The 25,326-nt window shown below is 32.3% G+C and overlaps 1 protein-coding gene across 7 annotated transcripts in view; it reads left to right on the forward strand.

The window, feature by feature from the left end:
- Ralyl (RALY RNA binding protein like) overlaps positions 1-25,326 on the forward strand; it is a 725,971-nt gene that overhangs the window by 524,023 nt on the left and 176,622 nt on the right. Inside the window, exon 1 of one of the 7 annotated variants that reach the window (XM_013143809.3) lies at positions 5,360-5,514. The exons of the other annotated variants lie outside the window; for them this stretch is intronic. Within the exon in view, the coding sequence (XP_012999263.1) occupies positions 5,478-5,514 (37 nt within the window). The 5' untranslated portion in view covers positions 5,360-5,477. Of the gene's footprint in view, positions 1-5,359; positions 5,515-25,326 lie in introns of those variants that run through there. 7 annotated transcript variants of the gene reach the window in all.

Below are 25,326 nucleotides of genomic sequence, written 5' to 3' on the forward strand. Positions count from 1 at the left end.
TTTCTTTGATATTAGACAATAACGTATTGGAGAAAGTTCAGAGAAATTAATTATGACAATATTTAAAGCCAACATAATTTTTTTAAGAAAGTAAGGATCTTTTTCCGGATAAATTTTTAAAATGAAATAAACAGTTAAATAATATTGTATATGTTTTTTTTTCCTTATTTCACTTTAAACAATAGTGAAGGATAAAAGGAAACATTATTTTGAAAAGTATTTTCCTCTAGCTTGAGTTAATGTCAAAAATGAAAAATTTGGCATACTTCAGGACATTTTGCATTTCTTCCAACTAAAAGGAACAATTTTAAAAATAGTAAATAAATAAACTTATTTTAGTTTTTTATTCACTAAATGAAATGACAAAAAGTTATTAATATGATTCCATTTAATATTTTAGTCTATTTTTAGATTATTTATTAGTAGGACAACATTTGACTTTGGATAAATAGATGTGGGCCAGGGGCACTTAGAAATGCATATATAATGTGTGTTCGTGTTTAAATTCTCAAAATATAATGACAGGTTGATGATTTTGCTGAAATTGAAAAGTATTTGTTTGAAAGTATTTTTGTCAAGAATTTCCAGAAATTATGCAAAGATGCTGAATAAAGAAGGAAGCTTTAAGAGGAGAAAAGATAGCAGTACCAGAGGCTCAGATGGCACAATCACAAGGAAAAGAAAGAAAAAAAAAAAAAAAAAAAACCTTCACACCTGCACATCCTTATGTTAAATGGTAGGAATGACATTAGGTAAAGGTTAACTCTAGTTAACTTTAACTGTCTGTCCAAACTTTAGAAACCCTGTGTAAAGGGGAGTTGAGATGTCACTGATATCACTCAAGGAAACAATTTTCTACATAGTGTGTTTCCAATGGAAAGTTCTGGGCTAACTGGAGTCCCCAGTTTAAATCCTTGCTGGATGTACTAGTAAACATTATTTGAGGTCATATATCTTTGTTTTCTTCAGTATTCAAGTCAGCTCTTGTAGAAACTATGTTGTTTATCTCACATCTATCTGAATATGAATTATCTGTACAACATAACTGCCACAGTATTTCATCTTTAATATTTATTCCACTAATTTCCTGAAGTGTACATACCATGCAATTGAAGTTGAATATTTCTATATGCTCTGCATACTGTATATTCAACATTATTAGACATTTTATGAAATCATGCATGAGTCTCCTTTCCTTTTGCTCTTGTTTCTGTTGCTGTTTTCCACAACTGTGAACCATTTCCCTCTGCCATGGGCCACCATGTCTTGGAGCCAGTGGAGTAATGGGCTGAAACCTCCACAAACTGCTAGCTAAAGAAACTTTTCCTTCCCTAATTTTAGGTGTCAGATATTTTATCTCAGCAATGACAGAAAAGTAACCAACACATTTTATATTCTAGGAATATTTATTGTTTTATTGAGAGAAAGGATGAAATCTGGGATGTGGGGAGAAGAGCAGGGCAAGGACGTGTATGAGGGTAAAGTCATCATCCCTTCAGAACTGAGCAAATCTGTTGCCCCAATGAAGTCAGTTGTGCTTCATTCCTACCAGCAAGCCAAAAAGCCGTGTAGGTAATTGTGTTCACCTCTCCTGTAAGATATTTAGGAGCATGTCCCTCGTGGCATCTCATCTATTATTTCTTTTGCAAGGCATATTGTCTTGCACTGACTCTGGTTAAAAAAAAAAAGAGCAGCCAGGTTTGAAGTGTCTTGCAGATTGTGAAATTTTAGTCTCAACATTCAACCTCTCAACTTCACTTTGCTGCAACCATAAATGAAGGCAAGAATGGTGTAGCTCTGATAATGATGATGATGATGATGATGATGACGATAAGCACAGTAATAATACATATATTCTTCATATGACTGCTTTCTGTGTTCAGTAAAATAACACATATAAACCTTAGGAGGATGTAGCATATAAAGAGATTTCTCTCAGTGTTAATGCTTACTAAACCAGACAACATCCACACCCTGTGTTGTGTTCCAGTAACTATGATTTCCTTGATTTTCATACATTACTGGTGACACCAGCAAAGTCACTACTTTGCATTTTGCAAAAGTTTCCCCTAAACCTACACAGTGTATTGTCTTAATTCAGCACTGAAATCATGTTGGCCTAATCCGCACTGAAAGAACTCTGCAAAACTATTTGTGTCATGCAGTATCTCTGACCATTCACTGAAGTCTCCCTATTTCCAAAATTAGGATAGAGTTACTTAAGTAACAGAATTGTGAAAATCGTATGTCATGATATATGTTTAGTGCAGGGTTGGACATATAATAAAGCCACAATACCTCTCCCCTCTTCTGTTTGCTATTCTGTTTCAGTAAAAAGGCCAACTGGTTCTTTTTATTAAAAGAGATATTGATAAAGTTATTTGATTTTAAATGAGAATTCATCCTTGTTTATCAGCACTCACTGATTTCATATTTTAAGTGTGGACTACAATGATTGATTCTTTTAAAGAAAAATCAGATTTTAGGGAAGACAAAGAGGAATATTTGTAAGTAAGAAAGACTTCTTTTGAAGCCTCTGAATGGGGCATAAAGCTGATTTTGAAGACAGAAAAATTCCAGTCCATTCTAGTTTCTTGAAGAAGGTAGGAAAATAATGAGTGGGGTGCCTAGGCATGACCTTACTTCAACTATTCTTTTTGACTCTTGAAAATCCATGTCCTTTGGGCAGGGTGTGGTGGCCCACACCTCTAGTCCTAGCACTCAGGAAGCTGAGGCAGAAATATTGCCATGAGTTTGAGGCCATCCTGGACTACATAGTGAATTCAATATTAGCCTGAACTACATAGTGAGACCCTCTCTCAAAAGAAAAAAAAATATTCATCTTTCCTCTCCACTGTTCTAATTAAAAGCTCCCGAAGTTCCACTTCTCCCAAGGCTTCTCCTCTCCCTCAGCCCTCACTCCTACCTTCCTCTCATCTACCCAGGAATTGGATTTTGTTCACCAGGTACATTTCAGATCTCCAAATTTCATGACCAAAACCCCTGTAGAATTCAAGTCAATAAGCCTTGTTATATAGTAGTAGATATCCTATATGCACTGAAAAATTAACCTAAGAAAGGACTTATGAAGTGAAAATTCCTATATGGAGCCTAAGAAAATCAACCCTGGTATAGGGTCCAAAGGGTAAAGGTTGCCAAATGGATGAATTGAGTCAGGCTGTATGTTTTGATGTGTATCTCTGTATGATGGCTGGGACTCCAGAGGTTTGTTGTACATATGAATGAAATTAATTAAATCTTTACCATTTTTTTCAGATTATTTTATACAAATTAGAGGACTAACAATGTTAATATATTTGGGTTACAATTAATGGCATTAGTGTCATTATGTTATTAGGCTCATTTCACCAAAAGTTATTAGCATCATATTTATTTGTGCCATAAACTTATATCATTGTTTTCAAACTCTCAATTTCTTTCAATTTTTGTGATTTTGTTTATTTTTTGGGAAAGATATTTTGTTCAAGGCAGTACCGAATAATTTCTGTAAAAGAAACATTGCTTATTGAATGTGTTTGTTTTCAGTGAATTTAAAATATTTTTTAATTTAAAATTTTAAATATTAATTTTAAATATTTTAATTTGTTATTATGCACAATTTATCAAAATCAAGAAAACATTTAAAATAAGCTTCTGATCCAAGGATATATGTAAAATGACAAGAATTTACCTTCAATAAATGAATAACTTCTGTCAATAAGTACATTTTGGGCTACCATCTGAATTCATGAAAAGGTTTATAATTTTATGCAGTTTATAATTTAAATTTGTCTGTCAAACTTTGTATGTTATTCAAATATTTAATTAGATCCTCTTTTGTACCAGCACTGATCAGTTCTTGGGATACACATCTGTAAAGAAAGCAAAGTTATATGCTAAGGAAGTTATGTTGAAATAGACAAAGATAGTCCAAAACAACTAAATATGTACTATTTCATGTGATTAGTGGGTAGTATGGAAAAAAATTAATCATGTAACAGAGCTATAAGGTGTGAAGTGTGTTTTTTGTGTTTCAGGGAAGTTCTAACTTTTTATGGAACCATATTAAACACAGTATATTGAAAAACACAAGGAAAATTCTTAGAGGAGACAAAAAGTAATATAGATACTGACTATGCCTACAAATAAGATAATCATAGTGATCTTGACAATAAGGTGTACTAAAACAGTGTAGTTAAAAGTCGAGGAATCAGGACAAAATATATATTACTGAAAATTTCTTGAATATTCTCTCTATCCATGATTATGAAACATAGTAATTAACATAAAGATGTTTATACCAAAATAACCCTTTCCTTAAGAAGAAAGTAATGGACTTACCTCCAGCTGCCCAGTAAATAACCTGGGATTGTGGACACACACACACACTCACACACAAAACAAAGATTCTGACAGAAGAAAGTGTCTACTGATACTTCTAGACTCGATGATGAAATTTGACTTAAGATCAGAAAGTAAAGTCTTTCCTGGTATCTAGAGCTTTATTGTAAATAAAAACTAAATTTCAGGCAACCTAATGAGCACATAAAAGGAATGTTAAAAACACATTTCAGCACTTCTGACAGAGATAGTATTGCTGAGTTTGCTGGGTGCCAGGCATTGTACCCTGAGCAAAGACTACAGTACACAGAAGTCACAGCTTCATTCTGTCAGCTGGAGGTCACAGAGTAAACTGTATTCAGGTAAGAATATGCCGTGAATACAGTGCAAGTATAGCATCGAGGATGAAATGAGGATGTGAAGGATTTATGTAGGGTGAAGCTTCTGGAAAAACTTTCTGCAAGAAGAGCACCTAGTATGTGGTAAGCCCGTGCTGAAGCTTTGACCCTAGTATGTTAGATCCAGAGAATACAAATGTGAAAACATACTATTTCTGCTTTTCCTGAGAGATGCAGTATTTAAGGAAATAGACATAGCTAAAAGTAATAATTGCTTCAATGATTGAATATACAAAGTGCATAAGGGGCTCTAAGAAGGAGAGAATTTAGCAGAGTTTCAGCAGAAGATACAAATCTCAGTATTGTAGAGTAGCTAAAAGACATATGGACAAAAGGACAGCTATTATCTGTAAATACCAAACAAGGATTTTTACATTCATATTTATATTTTCAGTTTTACTACTCTTGATGAGTATATGAAACCATTGTTAGTTCAGCATTGCTTCAAGCACAACACTTTAATAGTGCAGATTTTATTAGAAATCTTAGCTGATACTGGCTAGTGGGAGTTTAAAAAAAGTATGTTTTTCAGTAAAAGATTTGCATTTGATAGAGTAGTTATAGGCTGTAGCATCTCCCCTGTAATTTTATGAGAATGGTATTTCCCGGGCTTTCACTGTGTGATTGCTGGTTACCTTCTGTCAGTGAGCAACAGTCTTACTGCAAAGCAGGAGCACAACCCGTCTCTTTGTCTCCGTGGTCAAACCAATTACTTCTTAGAAAGTCGGATTTTTCAGAATGACCATGTACAGGAGCAAACGCAGACATCAGAGATGTGAGTAGATCCTGACCCAACTTTTTCATATGACTGTGGTGGAGGAAACATACTTGATTTCTTAAAAGACTAATCATGACTCCTTCAGATACATTCTGGTAATGGAAATGATTCTGTAGCTCTTTCCCTCCTAACCTTTATCTCTATCCCTGTAACATATTTGAAAGATGTTAGGGGAAGAGGGGATAATTTGCTTGTTACTATGGTAACCCTTGGAAAGGTTTACAAAATCAACAGAGAAACAGATCAAATGCAATTTCAGTCTCGCTCAGCATCCTTCATACAGGCATGATCACTGGACTGTTCTCTTTTTTGCTTTTCTAGGAGTGATAGATTTTCTTTCCTGGAAGTCGATTGAAAGGTTTGGGAAGCTAGCCTGAAACTTCTGTTTATTCATCCAATTTCAATTACAACTCTCAGGGGAAATAAAACAGTTCAGAATGGAGGAGACACAGTTAATTGTGAATGACAAGCTGAATATTTAACAGGATATTCACTGCCAAACTTCTCAAAGCATATGTGCAACATAATTCACTAAGGGTACCATTTCAAAGGGTTAAAAAGAGTCAACTGCAGTCCACTGTAAAGGAACTGATTCTGACTAGAAAGGAGCAGCACAATTAATCTGGCCTGAAGTCCACAACAGTGATGACTACTGAACTGAAAACCAAGAATTAGCTAAAAAATCACTGTCTTATAATAAAATTGTCTATGCTAAAGTAGTACGCCTTCTGTGAAAAGCTTTCCTGTCACATCTTTCTCTAGTAAGTCTAACTCTTTAGCACTTTGTATCTTCTGTTGTGTGAAGTAGATATTAACATATTGATCCCACATTGCATGTCACTGACTCTATTTACTGTCATAGATGGGTGATGGCAACTTACTCTACAGTTAATGCCTGCACTTTTTCAGTATTCCTTATGTCTTTAGATGTTATTGAATATTTTTAAAAGCAGAGATTTTTATCAGCAGCAATGTATCCCAAAGCTAATATATAATAGAAATGTATTTTATCATGATTAATTTATTTAGTCTACTTTTACTTAAAATATCAAAGCTATAAATTTTCTCGTTCAAAGTTTTATGCACCACAGAATGCTTTGCCCACTTGATTCTATACGCCTTACTACCTTTGAATATCAGCTTTCACTTATAGAAACAGCCAAAAATAGCTGCTGCTATTTCTTATAAAATGATTGATGTAAAGTCTACAAATATATTGCTGATTAATTTGCTTGTGAATTTTCTCCAAGAATGTGCTTGAAAATCATCTTGCACCTTTACTCATGTATATTCTCTTATTTTTCCCCTTGTGGGCAATCATTACCTTAGTGGAGATGGCAAATAAATGATTTGCAGAGCAGTTATTCCTAGTCTCTCCCCCTAAAATGTGTTTGCTGTAGTCTGCGATTAAACAGCAGGAAGAGATTGTGAATTACATGAGACAAGTCAAAGGATGTATAATTATACAGGCATGAACACAGTAGGGTACACTGGAATGGTTTAGTTAAAACAAATCTAATGTGTTACTTATGTTTAATGAAATCAGTTAGCTGTATTAGGTTGCATTAACTCTTTCTATATCCTAATACTATAAAATACCGTACAACAAGATTATGATAAAATCATAATATATAGTTTTGCAACAAAAGCAAATAGAACTAAATGAATCTATATCTTACACTAATAATATTTGCAAAAGTGTGAGATGTAATATAGTTGTCTGCAATCAATGGGTCTAGAAAAATATTTAAATTACCCCATAATCAAAATCCAGGGAATTTCCATTTTTCAGTCGTATGTTTCATGCATGTGTATTTGATCTTGTAAAAGCCATAAACTCACTAGAGGTAATTGTACTTCAATTAAGGCAGTAATTTCTCATTTAATAAAAATCTAACCATGAGCAAAGGGAAAAAGTATTCTTGTACTTTTCTTTAAAATTAAAATAGTACATAAGTCAACCTAATTTTCTAATTTTTATGAATTTAATATAGTACCTTGGTGAAAACAGTGCAACTTCCTTTTAGAGAAATGAGAATGTACATGTCATAGTGTCAGAGATTTGAAGAAAGAATGAGTAAAAATACTTGTTTGACAGAATTTAGTGTATAATTTGCACTAAGGCTTTGAAAATTTATATAGAGTTTTGGGATCTATTTCTTATTCATGTTTAGATTGGTTATTTATAATTTTGTTTGTGAGAGATAGGGAGAAGGAAAAGTCCTCCTTTCCTACCTTTTGACAGTAATTTATGTGGAAAATGAACAGTCTCAGTGTTTATGCAGGTAAGAGATTGTCACTGTGCATAACAACAGTGACAGGATAGCTTTCAATTGGATACAGAATTTATTCAGGTGCATTAAAAATGTTTATATGTGTCAGATATTGATTTTGTTGGATCCAAACAAGAAGTCTAATTGAAGAAATCTAATTTTACAAATCAGGTTGACTTAGGGGTCATTTTTTTAATGAATAACTTTTATCTTTATTTTATATTAACTTTATTCATATATATCAAACTATATCAAAGTGTGAGATTTATGTTTAAATTTTAAATCTTCATAGTATGTATGAAACAAGGCATACTTGTAACTTTCCATACTGAAACTCCAGATGACCTTGGGGGAAGGTTTTTTGCCTTTAAAAAAACACATATAGAATTTCTAAAGAAATGAATATGTTCTTGGAATACAGACTCAGAGAAAACGTAGAGTAGCATCTGCTATTGGATATAGAATTTCTTAATACAACCCTCATTCAAATCAAATGGAACAAATCTAGTTTTCAGTGTGTAACATTTCATTTTACTTTGCAGAAGTGGAACAGATACTCATTTTTTATTGCTTATAGTATGTTCAGATCAACTTATCTTTCTTGTCCATTTTATCATGAAAATATTTGATGACAACTTCCGGAACCTACATACTATCCAACATGGTCCTTTATTTATCATCTCGGCCAACACCTCCTATCTCCATTGGTAGCAGTCTCTTCTGTAACTTGATAGATTCTCCTGGGAAGAAACTTTCTGAAGTACCTTCCATCTATGACCCTCAGTGCCTCCACAATATGGGTCTCAACATGTCAGTATCCACCGCAGGACATTTGATCATTTTCCCTTAGGCAACATAAGTTGTGGCTCTGGATTTGTGTGCTTCTTATCTCTGAGTGACCATGCAGGCTTTAAAGGGGTTCTAGAATCCATAAGAATGTTAATAATTGCCTGTAGGATAAAGAAAATGATTAATGTGTATGAAGAGACACATGAATGAGTGTACATAATCACATGCCTATTATTGTGTTATATTTTAATTTCTGAGAAAGATTTACTAAAATTATAGGGGTTTTTTTGTTGTTTTTTGGTGGGGTTTTTTGTCTTTTTCCTTTTTATCGGTACCGGGGATCAAACTCATGACTGCCTGCTTGCAAGGCAGACACTTATGCTGCTGAGCTAAATCCCCAGCCCTAAAATTATAGTTTTAAAATACGCTATTCCCCAGTATATGCATGAATCAAAATATAATGTTGTATCTCATAAATATTTGAGTAAAAATATTATGTGCTGGTCAAAATTAAATTTTTAAAATCTGGTTCTAAATTTTTAATAGGCTGTAATATTGTATTTTAAAAAACTGTGAGCTGAGTGTGGTGAGACATATCTGTAATCTCAGGTGCTTAAGTTTCTAAAACAAGAAAATAATAAATTCCAGGCCTTCTTGGGGAGACTGCTTCGGGATAAAATTTAGAAAAGGGCTGAGGATATTGCTCAGAGTAAAGAGCACTTGCTTCATATGCACAAGGCTCTGGTTCAATCCTCAGTTTAAAAGAGAGAGGTGGGTAGGCAAGAGAAAAGTTACACTTCTTAGAGATCTTATTATATTTTGATTTTTAAAAAAATCCTCATTCAAAAAGGTTAAAAATGCTTGAACTAGAAAGTGAATGTAAGCATGACCTATGACATAGACATTTACATATTTGTCAACCTCTCACTATTTGCTATGACCACTTATAGTGTAGCCTTTATTAAGCTACTGGATTTTCTGCAAAATTGACTCTGTGCTCTTATCTCCATATGCAGTCTATTCCCCTTTTTCTTGATAGATGGCATTCACCTGCCTCTTCACATGTAGAAATCTTCCCTTCTCAGTTTTCACTCAAAATTCTAAATCCTTCATGGAGGTCTCCCTAATTTGCAAATCAAATTAATCTGTATTCCTTTGTTTGAGATATTATAATTTTGTATAATGTCAACAAATTTTATCATATATAAGGAAATTTTTGTTAACCCCATTAATCTCTAATTCTGTTTTGTATGAAGTGTTTTTGAATCTTCTTTCTTGCATTCTTGGTGCATACTATATTGTTTTATCCCCCCAAAATCCATAACTGCTAATCAAGTATATTCATTCACAGATACGTTGTTGGTCACCTGTTACTTTTCAGACATTGTTTTAGTGCTAGGAAGGTAACAATAAATAAATATTTTGACAATGGGAAAATGAAAGGAATACAAATATATGGCATGCCAGTAATACTAAATACTGTTGGAAAACATTGAGTACAACAGAAAGGAGTTTTGACATGCGGTACAGAACATGTTTTCTGTAGGGTAGTTAGGAAAATTCACTCATATTAAGGTGACATCTAATCAAATATATGAGGAAAGTGAGGGAGAAGTTGATTCTCGGTGCATAGTTCTGAATAGAAGTAGCATATGCAAAGTTCTTGGGGAATCTGGGATAACCCATCTGGGATAAGCCAAGGAGTTCAGAGAGTAAAGCCATGGCAATAGATGTGATCAGAAAACATTGGGATATCGTGCCAAAAGATTAAAACTGTTAACAGAATTTAATCTAATCTAACAGTACATTTCACTTGTAATTAAATCCAGGCAAAGTTTACATGTCTTCTAAGTTTTAAGAACTACTGCCTGACTTCTAGACGACTCATAAGATTTTAAGAAAATGACAGCTATAAGAATGAATATTTTAATCATTACACTCTCAGGGCCTGATTTTATTCTTTATGTATGGATGCACACTCAATTACGGGCCTATTTTAGGCAAGCAGTACAATCATTAATAGTAAAGGGATCAAACTGAGGTTTTCCAAAAGATATAAAAACATTACTTGATCAGGAATATTTTCCAATTTATCTTCTTGTAAGTATCTTTGCAATAGCTTTTCAGCTTTTTGGTTAAGATCAAGTATAAATATCTCTGCATTACTGATATATCAACCCTTTCTCTCTTTAAACTCCTTCCATCAGAGAAAATGTATCAGTAGTATGATACAATTGCTGTAAACATTTGCAGTGACAAACAAGGCTAACAGTCTCAGTAGATATAGAATCTGTGCCTTAATGTTCAGCATGAATGATAGGCTTAGTGTTCCGTGATTGTGAAAAAAATGAGTTGTCTTAGCTGTCATGTATTTATTACTACAGTGTGTTTTAGACAATCTTCATTATAATTACTGTATATAATTGTTTATCATAAATTAGAGGGCAAAATGGATTACTATTCAAAATATATTCATATTAATACCATGATATCTTTGTAACATAAGGTCAACAGAAATAACTATTAATTGCCCAGTTATTTATATCTCAAATATTGATATCCTCTATTATGATTAAACGTATCATGTAGGTTTTCAAATGTGGCATGAAGTGTTAAAGCGTCTCCAGAGAACATTATTAAATTCAATCCTTGAATCCTCTATTATCAATCTTGTTGGGAATTATGATCTGATATCTGAAATTTCTGCCCACTTTTTTTCCCTCCAGTTCTACCATGAATTCCAGAATTGGACTGAGAAGTCGTATCTTTATACATTACCCCATGGAATTATATCTGCATGGATAGAATTATATCTGCAGGGATGATCTGATTGGGCATGCACGCTGGGACCATAGTTTTGAAGTAGAGATGTACAGCAGCTAACTGATAACACCCCTGGTACAGATTGACCTTAAATGTAAATACATATGGTCACCTTCACACCCTTATTCACAGTCTTTTACAAGCCTAGTCAGTGACTGTTTCTGCCTGCAGGCATCTCTCTCTACCCCCTCTGTCTGTCTGTCTGTCTGTCTGTCTGCCTATCTGTCTGTCTGTCTCTCTCTCTCTCTCTCTCTCTCTCTCTCTCTGTGTGTGTCTCTCTCTCTGTTTCTCTCTCTCTCTCTCTCTCTCTCTCTCTCTCTCTCTCTCTCTCTCTCTCTCTCTCTTTCCATTTTTCTATTTAACAATACCCCACACAGAGTTTGTTTCTATTGTACAGGATGAACATTTGTACATTTTCCCTAACTTCTCTGTTTTCCAAAAGCAACTTTGCTACCAAGCACCACCTGCATTTTTACTTTCTCTGTTATAAGAATCTGTGATACATGTATCTTTTAGATTTGCATAAAAACTGTGGCATTCACTCTTCCTCCAGGTATTCACATAAATGGTCTGAGTAGTGTGTCCTTTATCTCTTCAAAGAATATTACAGTAAAACAAAGTAGAATTGTTTTTACTGAGAATAAATTATATGTGTGGAACAACTATGCACTTATCAAAATAAGATTGTGTGATGTGTGTGTGTGTGTGTGTGTGTGTGTGTGTGTGTGTGTGATACTGGGGATTTAACCCAGATCTTGCATATGATGGCAAGTGATCCGCAAGAAAACTACTTCCCCAACCCCAAAATTGTATTTAAACACAAATATTAATCTGTATTTTTAAAAATACTGTCATTTCGTTTGGAAATATTTTCTCCATTCCATAATAACCTCCTCCCTCTGCTGATGTTTTTTATTTTATTTTATTGCACATAAGCTTTTTAGTTCAGAATAATTCCTTCACTCTTTAATTGTGTTGTGTTTTGAAGCCATATGAAAAAAATTATTACTCCAAATAAATGTCAAGAACTTCTTACCCTATGGCTTCATCTAATATTCTCACAGTTTCAAATATTACAGTTAAGATTTTAATTCACTTTAGTTGATTCTTTTTTTCCTATTTTGTGAAAGGCCTAAATTTATTTTTCTACATGTAACTGTCCAGTGTTCCCAACAGTATAAGTGAATGGATTTTCCTTGCCTATTGTGTGGTCTTGCCACCTTTGTCAAAATCACTGGGTTATAAATATAGGAGCTGGATTTATTCCAGGCTCTGTACTTTGTTTCTTTGGTCTATTTGTCTTTTTTTTTTTTAAAAAAAAAACAAACTCTTATGTAGTAACAGGTTAAAATGTGTGATGATCTAATTGGAAAAGTAATGAGTGAAGGACTTGAAAAGTCATTTCCACAAAAAAGATATAAAATGGCCAGTAAGTATATGGAAAATAAAACAAACATCACCAATCATTATGGAAATGTAAAGTAAAACCACATTGAGGAATCACATTACACCTGTTAGCATGATGAATACAAAAAAGACAACAGGTAAAGAGTGGTGGCGAGAATATAATGGAAAAAGGCACTCTTTCCTTTGTTTTGGAAATATCAATTAGTACAGTCATTACGGAAAATAACATGGGGGTTCTTCAAAAATTAAAAACAGAACTATCAACTAATATAGCAGTTCTACCTTTTAGTATATCACAAGATATAAAAACACTTCTCTCAAAAATTATCTGGCTTCCTACATTCTTTGCAGAATTAAATATGAAATCAACCTAGGTATCCATCAATACCTGACTAGATAAAAAAATGTAGAGTTTTGGAATATTATACAAGTTAATAAAGAAAAATATCACTTTTGACATCTTAAGTGAATCTGGAGATCATTATGTTAAGTAAAATAAACTGTGAGTAGGACAAATAGTGCAAGAACTCATACATGGGATAAAAATGGGGGCACAGAAACAGAGTAGAATGGCAGTTGCCACACGTTTTTTTGGGGGTGGGTGGGAAGATGCTTACAAAGAATGCAAGATTTGAGGTGAAAAGAATAAGTTTAGAAGATCCACTATAAAACATGGTAAATGTAGTTATAAAATTGTGTCATATACTTGGAAATTACTTAGAGCAGGTACTACTGTTCTCACTCCAAAGATGGATAAATTATGAAATAATAGATTTTTAATTAGCTTGAGTTAGCCATTCTACTACTTGCATATATAATCAATATTTTAAATGTAAATATATACATATCAATTAAACAAAAATATTGACAAAAGCACAATAACTTAAAATGATTGTAATAGAGAATATCCATTTATAAGTACTTACTGGGGAGTAGGATAGAAAGTAGTTTGTTTATGGCTTAAGATGCCCTACTTTTATAATATCAGAAAGCAGATTTCTCCAAAAGTATCACATGACATAATTATGTTTTAGTAGATGTCTATTTGCCTATGTTACATAAAATTTCCATTTTTAACTAAATATTTTTAAATTAAAAATTGCAATTTTAATTAAAAATGGCAATTTCATATGGTTTTATTTCTGTTCCAACTATAATTGTGATGGGAAAGAAAAGGGGGACAAGTATATAAAATGTATTTCATTAAGCACAAATTTCCCAATTGTAAATAATCTGAGGATGACTACTTGGGGTTCTAAAGTACATAACTAAGAGAATATATTTCTTGATGTTCTTCAGAATATGTGAGTTACATCTTCTTACATGGATTAATTATGTTTCTTTTTAATGGACACATTTAACTAAGCTTTAAAGATAAGAACATTTTAAGAAGCTATCTGCTGCTAAACTTTTTAACTGATTTCTTCATTTGAACATAGTTTTCATTCAGATAGAAAAAGGGATTTGTAAATGAATTGATAATAAAGATAAAAACAATAAAAATAACGAATGTATTGAATTTTTACTGTAGGCAGGCACTCGGTTAATTTGTTATAGATGACTATTGTAATATATAGCTACAAATCAAATCTAATAAAAACAATGATCCGGTAGTTTGTGATATTTAATTTTCATTGGAATTTGAAAATATTATTTTAAATTTTGATTTTGAAACTCTGGGAAATTTGTCATCCACAATTAAACTAAAATATGAGTATAGACCACAGTGAAAAACACAAGCTTACATATCCACTAAAGAAACTAAGAAATTAACTTTCAAGAGCAAAATGTTTGACTTGTATTCTTCTTTACCTAGAACGACTAAAAAAATGCCTTTCATGTTCTTTAATTCAAATCTCCTCTAATTACTTATTTCCGTGGCACTATTTACTGAGTAACTCACATCTGTCTAAGAACTTCTGACACCTTTAGTTATAAATAGGGCTACATTATTTTCATGTTAATATTGACTTCAGATCTTGACCTCTCTTATCATTGACATCTTTGATACACAGAACTTTATTTTTATTTAAAATAAAGATAGAATCTGAATTTATTACCTTAAATTCTTTGTAGAGTATGTGGCAAATATTTTTGAATGCTTCATGCCTTGGGCTACTTATCCCTGGGAAATGTTAAATTTTGTATTATATGAGTTTTCTGACTCCTGGTGAACTTGTATCTGCCTTAGAGAAACCGCTGGATGTATTTCCTTAAATAAATACACATTGTTCTTCAAATTGCTAGTATATATCTTCTTAATAGGCTTCACAGGCAACGGGAATCTTGACTTTGAAGTCACCTTAGTTGGATTCATGTACCAGTTTTTTCTTATACTTGAAAAGTGTCTTTTAATTCAAGTTTGTTCTTAAGTACAAGGACAGGGTTCTGACTTATCTTGTACCTGTAGTATCAAATTATAATTATGTATATTTTATATTACATGTTTTTAAAAATACCTGTAAATTGATGTAGACCTCATGAATATTTAATTCTATCTAACTTATTATCTCCATAACTAATGTAAGACCAGCTCTTAATTAACATAAACATACAAAATCACGAAGCATCCGTTTTTAAATTGAATTCTAAGAAAAAAAAATTACTTTGTCACATACCTGGCTTTGCTAAAGCAGTCAGCGAGAAATGGTCACAAAATATTTCTCAGCACTGAAATTGTCTTTGGTAGTAATCCTTTCTTAAAAAGCTAATGCATCGTAATCTAATAAATGGATAGAGTTCCCCAGACAGATGTGGCAATGATACTCTATAAAGATCTCTAGGATGAAATATTTTTCAGATTATTCAGCACCCAAGTATACCAGAAGCCAAGTCAGAGTTAAACAAGATTTCTACTTGAAGAAACATGACAATTTGCTTTTTTTATTTGTTTAAAGAGAAAAACAAAACTAAACGAAGCAAAACAGTAAAAGGCTAGAAGTAATACAGAATTTCAAGAGAAAAAATATACAGTAAGAATTCACCAGTTAACAGATCACACATTGTCATCTTAGAAACAGTTGTCCAGATTACAAAATTAAAGCATACAAAGTGGACATTAATACAGTGAGATTGCAGACATTCTGTTCAATGTTCCAACAAAAACTCAGCAATATGGTTCTCTATCCTATACATTTAAATATACTTTCAGTTACATCCTTAGATCATTTCCTATTGATAAATTTCTCTAAACTCATGACTATAAAGTTGATCTTTTCAATGTGCACATTTGTAGTTTGCATGTAAATTACAGTTTATTCAGACATTTGACTACAGTTCTGGAAAACAGAAAGCAGGTCTCTTTGTTCATTGCTCCATCCCCATCGTGCTAAGATACTAGGAAGCCCCAGGGCAATAGTTGTTGAAGGATGAAAGAAATGTATTGCCTTACTTATGTGCTTCTGTCAGAAACTAGAAATTGTAGACATTTGCCTCCAATAAATTACAGTGATACAGTGTGGTGGTGAAATACAAGTATATTTTGCCTTTATATACTCACAAATGTCCATGAATGATGCTTATCTGAAAAAGCCTTTTTTGTTCTCAGGTTTTGCAGTCATTTTGTTTAGTGACAACTCTAATTGCTTTAGGTCATGAGAAGTATTTCAACAGAAATCAAAAATACTTAAATTATGTCCATCATAATTTATCAATTTTTACCCCAAATTTAAAGCACACTGGAAGTGATATGAAATGCATATGGTGGCTTTCTTCCAAGTTTGGTTGCCCTAGTCATTTAGTCATTCTAATTTCTTGTTAATTTAAAGCTTCCAGATTCTTTTTTCATTGCGTTTCAAGAACTGAAAGCTCGTAAGTTACAAGTTTAGAATTAAAACTTGCTACTCTATATTCTGCTGTCTTTCCTTATCCAAGGTTGGCTTTGATGCTAAATTTCATTATTTCCTAAATCAATTCTGCATCAGTTAAGGAACAAATTGTTTATTTCTCCACAGATTTGTAGCTATTAATCTCAGCAGTAAGTCAGTGATTGATTTTTTCCAGACCTTAACATGAGAAAGATATAAATGAGGAGGAATAGTTTGAATCATATTCAGGTTATACTAGCAGAACTATGAAAGTTAAGAATTCATGCCATTTTTATATAAATCTATTTTCCTAATTTGTCACGTTACTTTTAAGTTGAGAAATATAATAGGAATAGTTACATAAAGTAATTTCATTGGCCACTTTCTGATTTTCATCTTTTATTGTGCTTTACTGATTCTTGTTAATAGCAGTAGTATCAAATGGAAATTCTTGGACTATTACTAAAAGTGACTTCATTGCTAATTAATTTAAAATTATTTGAGGTGAAAGCTTTCTCAAGGGCTTTCAGTGTTTCAAATATTTGGATTTACTAAATCAATAATGAATACTGGGGTGGGTATTTAGCTCACTGGCGTAAGTGCCTGCCTGGCAAGCCCAAGGTTGTGAGTTCCATCTCCAGTACAAAAAAAGAAAAAGTAAAAAGAATACATAACATTAAATTTAGCTAAGTGGCTAGAGCCCAAACTTTATTCTCAACATTGGCAAATTTCTCACATAAATTTAAAATCCAAGATTTGAATAAACTATGAGAATAATGCCTCGATAACGCTAACTTTTCTTTTTTCTTATATAACTAAGATTTCTTAGAATTTTTTGCAAAAAGTCATGTTATTTTCTGGACATGGTACTTTAAAATTTGAAAAAGGATCAATAATTAATCCAGTGAAGGTTATTATGTCCTCATTGTTTATATAAAGATTCTTAAATGAGTTGTCTCAAGCACAAGCTAAAGTAGTAACAGCTGTAGATCTGAGTTCTCTGAGGCCATCTTTCTGGGTCAGCAGCCAGTGCTCAGGCTTCCTTTAAAGAATGACATAGTCCTAGTACAAGAGCAAATGAGAGAGGAGTGATGGACCAGTGCCAATGCAGTTATATTTCCTCAGAATGAATGTATTGCAGTTATGATTTATGTGTATATAATTTTTTACAAAAAAAAATCAAACCTATATTTGAGTTTGAGCAACATTTGTTTTCATTTTAGTTTTTGAAGACAGCAAAATCAAACCACATTAACTTAACTTTTGATCACGTGTCAAAGTCTCACGATTGGAATTTCACAGCATACAAAATATCTAGTTTTAAAGAGAGAAGCTTCAAAGGAACTGTCCCTGGAGTAGTAATATCAGTAATTTCTAAAAATGAACGTGGCTACAGATACTTAAATCTATGCCTATTTATTTGGCAACTTAATATTCTGAATTCATATTTTAAGATCTTTACATTGTCTTTTAGTAGTAACAAGGTAAATGGCAGGTTTAACATCTGAATTATAAATAATTTACTATTATTTAATTGCCACTTCATAATATACAGCTCACAGCATCACACTAAGCATTGATAGATGAACATTTGTTAAAAAGATCCAGTTAGCTATCTATGGTAGAGAAAATTGTTCAAGACTCTTGACCTACTATTTAAATTCCTGGAAAACTTAGAAAGTGCCATTTTTGACATTTATTGGAATCCTTCTCCTTGACCTCTTTTGGCCCAAAGTCTCAGACTTTGATTGAACACTTTTAAAGGAACTTGTGTTGACCACTACTCTGTTACTTTCCAAATGATTTTAAAACCAAGCAAAAAATATTCATCTGTATTTTATCAGTACAATGACCAAAATTGTCAATTAGTCCACTGGATTGTTCATCATCCTGTAAATTTGTGTATTAAGTTGTTAAATATTTTACAGGTAAGTCTCTAATTTCCCTGAAATTTGTGCTTAAAAGCTCATCAAAAAGCATCAAATCAATAGTCCTTAATTAAACTGTAAGTATAGGTACTCTGTATATTTCACAATGCTTAATTAATCTTCCCAACAGCATACTTCAATGCTATTTTCATAACAGGGATAATATTAAGAGTTCTAAAAATATTTCATTTGCAGTCATTTATTAATTATCAAGCATAAATTCATTCATTTCTTTCCTTGGTGTGCAATTACCCTGTTATTTATCATGATCTGAATTTTAGGGCCGGTACAGTGGTCAAATATATTTTAATTGTATATATTTAATTAATAGTCTAATTTTCTTACCACTTAAGATCTCCTTAAAGCAACATTTTTACATGATCTCTATACCAATTTTATTCTAGTGTGTTGTGTCTAAAATGTCACTTTCTTCCTTCAGAAAGTAGATTTTGAACAGTTTTTTCTTTATAGATATAACATGATTGTTACACTCACTAAATAATAAATGAAGATTCACTGTCATGAGAAAAGAGTAACCAAGAATAAATATAGACCACCCTTGTTTCTTCTTCCATTATTGTATAAATTTGATTTGTGATAATGGTAGTTAATTATTTTGAATAATGTATACAATCAACCTAGTCGGTTTACTAAGGAAAAAGTATTGTATTGAACAGGAACTTTGATGAACTGGAATGAACTGGTAAAATAGATTAATTGGTTTGATGTGTGATTTAATAAAAATAATACTGTGTCTTTTCAAGGACAATACATCTGTTCTCCTGTAGAAGAATAATGTTTTGTTAACAAAATTAATTTTCAATTCTTTAATAGTATATTTTACACTTTAGTTTGAGCATTATGTGATATATGTCTCTGAGTCCTTGAATTTAAAAAATATGAAAGATTATAAAACTGCCAGAACACAAATATATGAACTCATAATAAATGATACAGATTCTTATATACACTCCTCATAAACATTAGAAAGAAAGAAAAATTTAATCTAGCTGATAAATAGCCTACATAAATATGTTTTGTATTTTTTTCCTGGTTGCATATAGGAATAGTAAATATGTTTAATAACTTTAAAAAATCTTACTTTGAAGCCATCAATTTTCTTTAAACTTAAAGAGTAAGAAAATAATTATACTTGATAAATAATGTTTACAGTTTTTGGATATAAAGCAATAAAATATTATCATTTCACAAAAATTTAAAACATTTAAAGTATTTCTTTATTATTAAAGTAAATACACATCCATAAACTTTCTTAAAACAGCAAGCAGCATCAATGGAGTTGGCCTTCTCTATCTATATGCTCTGCATGTATGAATTCAACCAACTGCAGGTCGTTTATTAGGCATTGAGGCCTAACAGTGGTTGCATGTGCACTAGACATGTACAGGCTCTTCTGCTACTACTTCTAAGGAATAGAGTGTAACAACACTTGCATGTCTTTATGGTGCATTACATATTAATAGTCATCTAGAGATGACTGAAAGTAAAAGGGAGGATGTCTGTGCATTATATGCAAATTCTACACAGTTATGTATGGAATACACAGATATCTCAATATTTGTGAGTACTAAATATTGGTATTGGAAGAGGATCTGGCAACCAGTCCTCTAAAGATCAAGGATTATCTGTCTATAAAATCAAAAAATTCTTAAATAATCATCATTGTGAATAACTTTATACTATACAGGCAAACCTCCACAGTGGCAATGTATCTATTTAGATTATATTTACATAATTGCCTTTTGATAGGTTTAGTTGTATGTAATGCCTTCCTTATAAATAATGGTTTAAAATTTAGAGAAACCTATATTTTTATTACTACCTTGCAGCTCTCTTAAGGCTGGCAGATGGTTACTAATCTGTAACCTGACGTGATTTAAACTCTATTTGTACTTTAAAATCAGAGAAAAAATAGCACTATGTCATTTTCATCATCAATATTTTTAAAGTAGAAATTGGTTGAAATTCATGTTTAAAACCAGAGTATATAATAACAGGAAAATATTAAAATTGTATTAGTTATACACATATAATACAAGTATCCACATTATATAAATCCTGACACAATAAAAATAGTTTCTAAGAATTTGCTCATCTCAGTTTTAATCTTATTCAGAACAAGTTATTCTCAATTTTAAGTAATAAAATCATAGAATTACCCATTATTTAGCAAAAATTAATTAAATGAGAAATTTACTATGTCAAGCTTTGTTAAGATTATAAATATATATGAGAAAAATATTCTCAAGCAATTTACACAAACACAAAACAAGATTGTGAAGGAAATGATCCATTAGCCCTCAAAAAATAAAATTATTTTTGTTTCAGTACTTAAAACTCAAAGGCTCTATAGCTCATAATCAGTTGAAGTGAAAAACAGGGTATAGAAATAGTCGAGTCAATTACTGGTGTATCTAAAGAATGAAGAACAGCAGTATTCAGCACCAATTTGGGATCCTTCTGGCTCTGCTTGGAAGCAAATTATCCAATGATCAAGAAATTCAGATGTGTGAAATTCATCCTATTATAATAATGATACAACTCTGGAGCATTTTTTATGATATATGGCACAATTCAGAGCATCCGAATGTAATTTTCAGCTGATCTCCATAAAACTGTTATGGTTGTGTCCAGATGTTCCCCTGAAGCCTCATGTCCTTTTTGGAGGTAGCTGAATCTATGGTTGTGATTCATTCATAGTTTAATGCTAGTATTAAGGGTGCTGACACTAAAGGAAGTGATTGCTGGATCAGTCTACTGATTTGATGAGCATCACCCTAATCCCAACAGTCTGGATAAAATAAAAGGGGTAGAAAGAGGTTCGTTTTCCTTTTTACTCTTGTTGCTTTTGCTGTCTTTCACTGCCATGAACTGCCATGTGTTGCCCTGCCTTGGAGCCACCTGATTCTGGACTGAAAGTTCTATAAACTGTGAGCTAAACAAACTTCTTCTTTAACTTGTGGATGTTGGGTATTTTGTCTCAGCAATGAGAAAATTAATTTTGAGACAACAACACTGTGAAGAATTATTATTTCCACTTTATAAAAGTTAATGTGGAACCTTTCAGCCATGCATTAGGGTCCCATGACTTGTTGATTCCAGAAGTGATCTCACTTCTGATTCTCACTTTATTTACCATCAATAAGGAAGATAAAATATTTTGAGGAAGACAGCAGGACATGATAAAATTAGTGGCTTAGAGATATTGGTCAGACAAAAGTATGAAAAGTAACTTGAAATATACAAGCTGATAAGTAATGACATCTTGGTAGTACAGTAAAATAGTAAAGGCTAATCGTTGGCGGTAGTATTGAAAACACAAGAAATTTGGTAAGGTAAAGGAATGAAAGAATTCATGTTGAGATAGAAACTTGTTCTAATGAGTCAATAAAGAGAAGCTTGAGGTGAAGAAAAATGGACAGAATACTAATTATGGTGGGTGGGTAGAGAAAAACGTCAAGACTGTGAAGAAGAAAAAGAAGGCACACAAGAAATAGGGTGTAGAGGAAAAGATAATATTTATTTGTTGGAAGCCTAATCATTAACATGGATTGTTGCATTCACTTTTTAATGACAACTGTGTGTGTTAAATTCTATTACTAATTTATAGACAGGGAAGTGAAAGCCTGGTAAGCTCCCCTTGCCTGTGGCCCCACAGCCTGAAGGATACAAGCTGAGATGCATACCCCTAGAGCTGGACTACAGTAGAGCACATGCTCTTTTGACCTTCTCAGTAGTGTGTGGAAGAAGCAGGTGGTGTTATCTCTTTTAGGAGGATAATGCTGAGAAAGTATTTTATATGAAAGCATAAAGTAAGGTTTTTTTTTTTTTCCTTTGAATATCAGAATACTGAGAAGTCGCATATGTAATCATTATGCAAGCAATAAATCTGGGATCACCTCTGACATCTCTTTCTCCTTTATCCTGAATTTTTAATCCATCACCAAATAATTTCCTCTCTTAAACTGTTTTGTAACACATGCCATGCTAACCACCCCCACTGCTCTGCAGCTACTGGAGCATTGAGGTCTGGGAGAAGGGCTGCTGCAGTGGCCTCCTCAGCGGCGCCTCCCCATCATTACTTCCTGCACTTGCAGTACGTTTGTTTCTTAAACACTAGCCTGAATAATGTTTTAAAAATCTAAACAGTTTTCACATTCAGTTCTCAACAATCAAAATAAGTATAAATACAAAAAGCCTATGGGTTTTTAGCACACTTTTTCCTCCTTTTTCTTTGGTACCAGGGATTGAACTCACAATTTCACACTTGCCAAGTAGGCACTTACCCCACTGAGCAAAAGCTCCAGCCCCATCATACTTTAAAAAATAAAGGAATCAAAGCTCTTCCATGACCCAGAACGTACTCTGCAGGCACTTGTACCAACCTTTGCGTCTTCCACTATTTCTCTGTGTAGTTCTGACATTAATGTCAGTTCCAATACTTGAACACATGCCTTTCCCTTTCCTAAACCTTTCTCCAGCCTCTGCCACCTTCTGTCCTTAAAAGGCATTTCTTGTCCTTTCTTGTGTAATTTTTATCTCTGTTAGTAAATATACATTCATACACATTGTTTTGTATAGTATCTGTTAGTCTAGAAGCCCCCTAAAAATGATGCACATGCTTTTTCATTGTTTATGCCAAAAACTTCCACCCAATATTGAGTAGGTATTCAGTGTATAGCAGTTGAATGTATCATGAATGATTAACAGACAACTGTGTTTCAATTCTAGTTCCTTGGTTTGTTAAAATAAGACCTTGAATATTTTTCTTAAACTACATGTGTTTTTATTCCTTATGAGATAAAGATAGTAACAATCTAAAGAGTATGAACATTTATGTGTTGACCTTAACATATAAAAAGTGTTTAGAATGCCTATTATTATATTGTATAAACATCATGGATCCCAAAGAATAAAAACTAACATTTTTTGAAACAGAAATGCTTTTAGTACAAATTAAATTACTATAAAATATATTTGAAGGTTCAACTAGTCTCTAAAAAGATGTAATATATAATTTACATGTCAAGATCAATTTTAAACTCATGATTATAGAATATTTATTTTTTAAAAAAGATATGCATTTTACTCTGGTCCTTTTGAGCCCAAAGTCATATATTAATTTTTGAGAAAGTCTGAGTGATTAATAAAAATGGAAATTTGGGCCCAAACACTGTTAAGTTGCCTTATAGATATTAATGGTTCTGCTATTAAGAAACTGGAAATTGTGTAGAGAGCTCAAACCACTGCTTTAAAGTTCAAACAGCGGGGGCTGGGGATTTCGCTTAGCAGCATAAGCACTGCCTTGCAAGCAGGCAGTCGTGAGTTTGACCCCCGGTACTGATAAAAAGGAAAAAGACAAAAAAATAAAAAATAAAAATAAAAATAAAGTTCAAACAGCAGAGATATGGCAACAGACATGCTGCACTATTCAGCTTTATTCTTGTGATCTGAAATAAGTATCTGTTACTTATTTTGCACCATTAATCTATACTTTCTCATGCATTCATGCCATACCCAAATTTCTTCATGTTATTAAGAAATACAACTACATATCCTTAGTATGGGTATATTTGTATTCCAAATCTACTTATCATGTAAAATTGATTAGAACAGATTTAAGTAAGGACATACAATGAAAAAATATATACTGTTACTATTGAAATAAGGAGCAAAAAGTTTAATCAAGTCCTAAATATTAAGAAATAAGAAAACAATAGAGTTACACTTATAAAAAAAATAGTTAACATTTAGACTGAGCTTTACATTGTTGATCTTGGTATCAAGTGTGCCAAAGTATTGAATCCCTACAATTTGTTGTCAACTGGTGATAACAGGAATTTTAGTGAATACCTGAATGATATCATATGGATTGAATTTCCAAGGGAGACTAAGAAATATATTTAAAAGGCAGAAATAAAATTTATCTTTGCCACAAAATGAATGTGAGTTTGGCCTGCACAAAAAGTGGAGTTATATTTTGGTGTTTGAAAATATATACCACCTGCTTATTTTGGGATATTGTGCTAATAAAACTTTTATTATTTGTGCACAAGCAGCATGATTTATGAATACAGAATATGATACAAATTTTTTCTATTTTATTTGAATCAGTAAGTGGGTAACCAGATTTATCTCTGTTTACACTTGAATATTTTTCATTTTCTCTTTGTGTTGTGCCTATCATTCTTAATTTAAATCTTTGATAAACTAATTTGCTAAATTGACTAGTTTGTAGAATGTGAAAAATATATACTTTTAGTCTTTCTTAACCATTTTAATTGTATATATCAGAGACTTTGATTATATTTTCTATATTTAATGTTTAAGAGAATTTTTGTTCCAAAAGTTTAATCTTTCTTTATTTGGGGGTGGTACCAGGAATCAAACTCATGATCTTGTACTTGCCAGGCAGGCACTGGCTACACTAAACTACATCCTGGCCCCTTTCTTTTGTTTTTAAGGTACAGTCTTCTAAAAATTTTTCTTTATGTTTCTTTATTATTAAAATTGCCTAATATAAAAGAGTTATATTTTTGGTACTGTAGATGGAAATACCTACCTACCAGAGGAAATTGGTTTACACCTATTAGTATATATAGATATAGAATATAAGGAGAAATATATCTAGTCCCAGAATACCAAAATACATTCTATTATTCGTTGATATTCTATTGTTGACAATAACTAAATACTTGATGTTTATACTTACCAGAATTTTATGACATGTCTATATCTCATCTGAACATGATATTACCTACA

The sequence above is a fragment of the Cavia porcellus genome, unplaced genomic scaffold (assembly GCF_034190915.1).
Source record: "Cavia porcellus strain 051 isolate PalLab524CR breed Dunkin Hartley unplaced genomic scaffold, mCavPor4.1 scaffold_10, whole genome shotgun sequence".
Taxonomy (NCBI): Eukaryota; Metazoa; Chordata; class Mammalia; order Rodentia; family Caviidae; genus Cavia; species Cavia porcellus.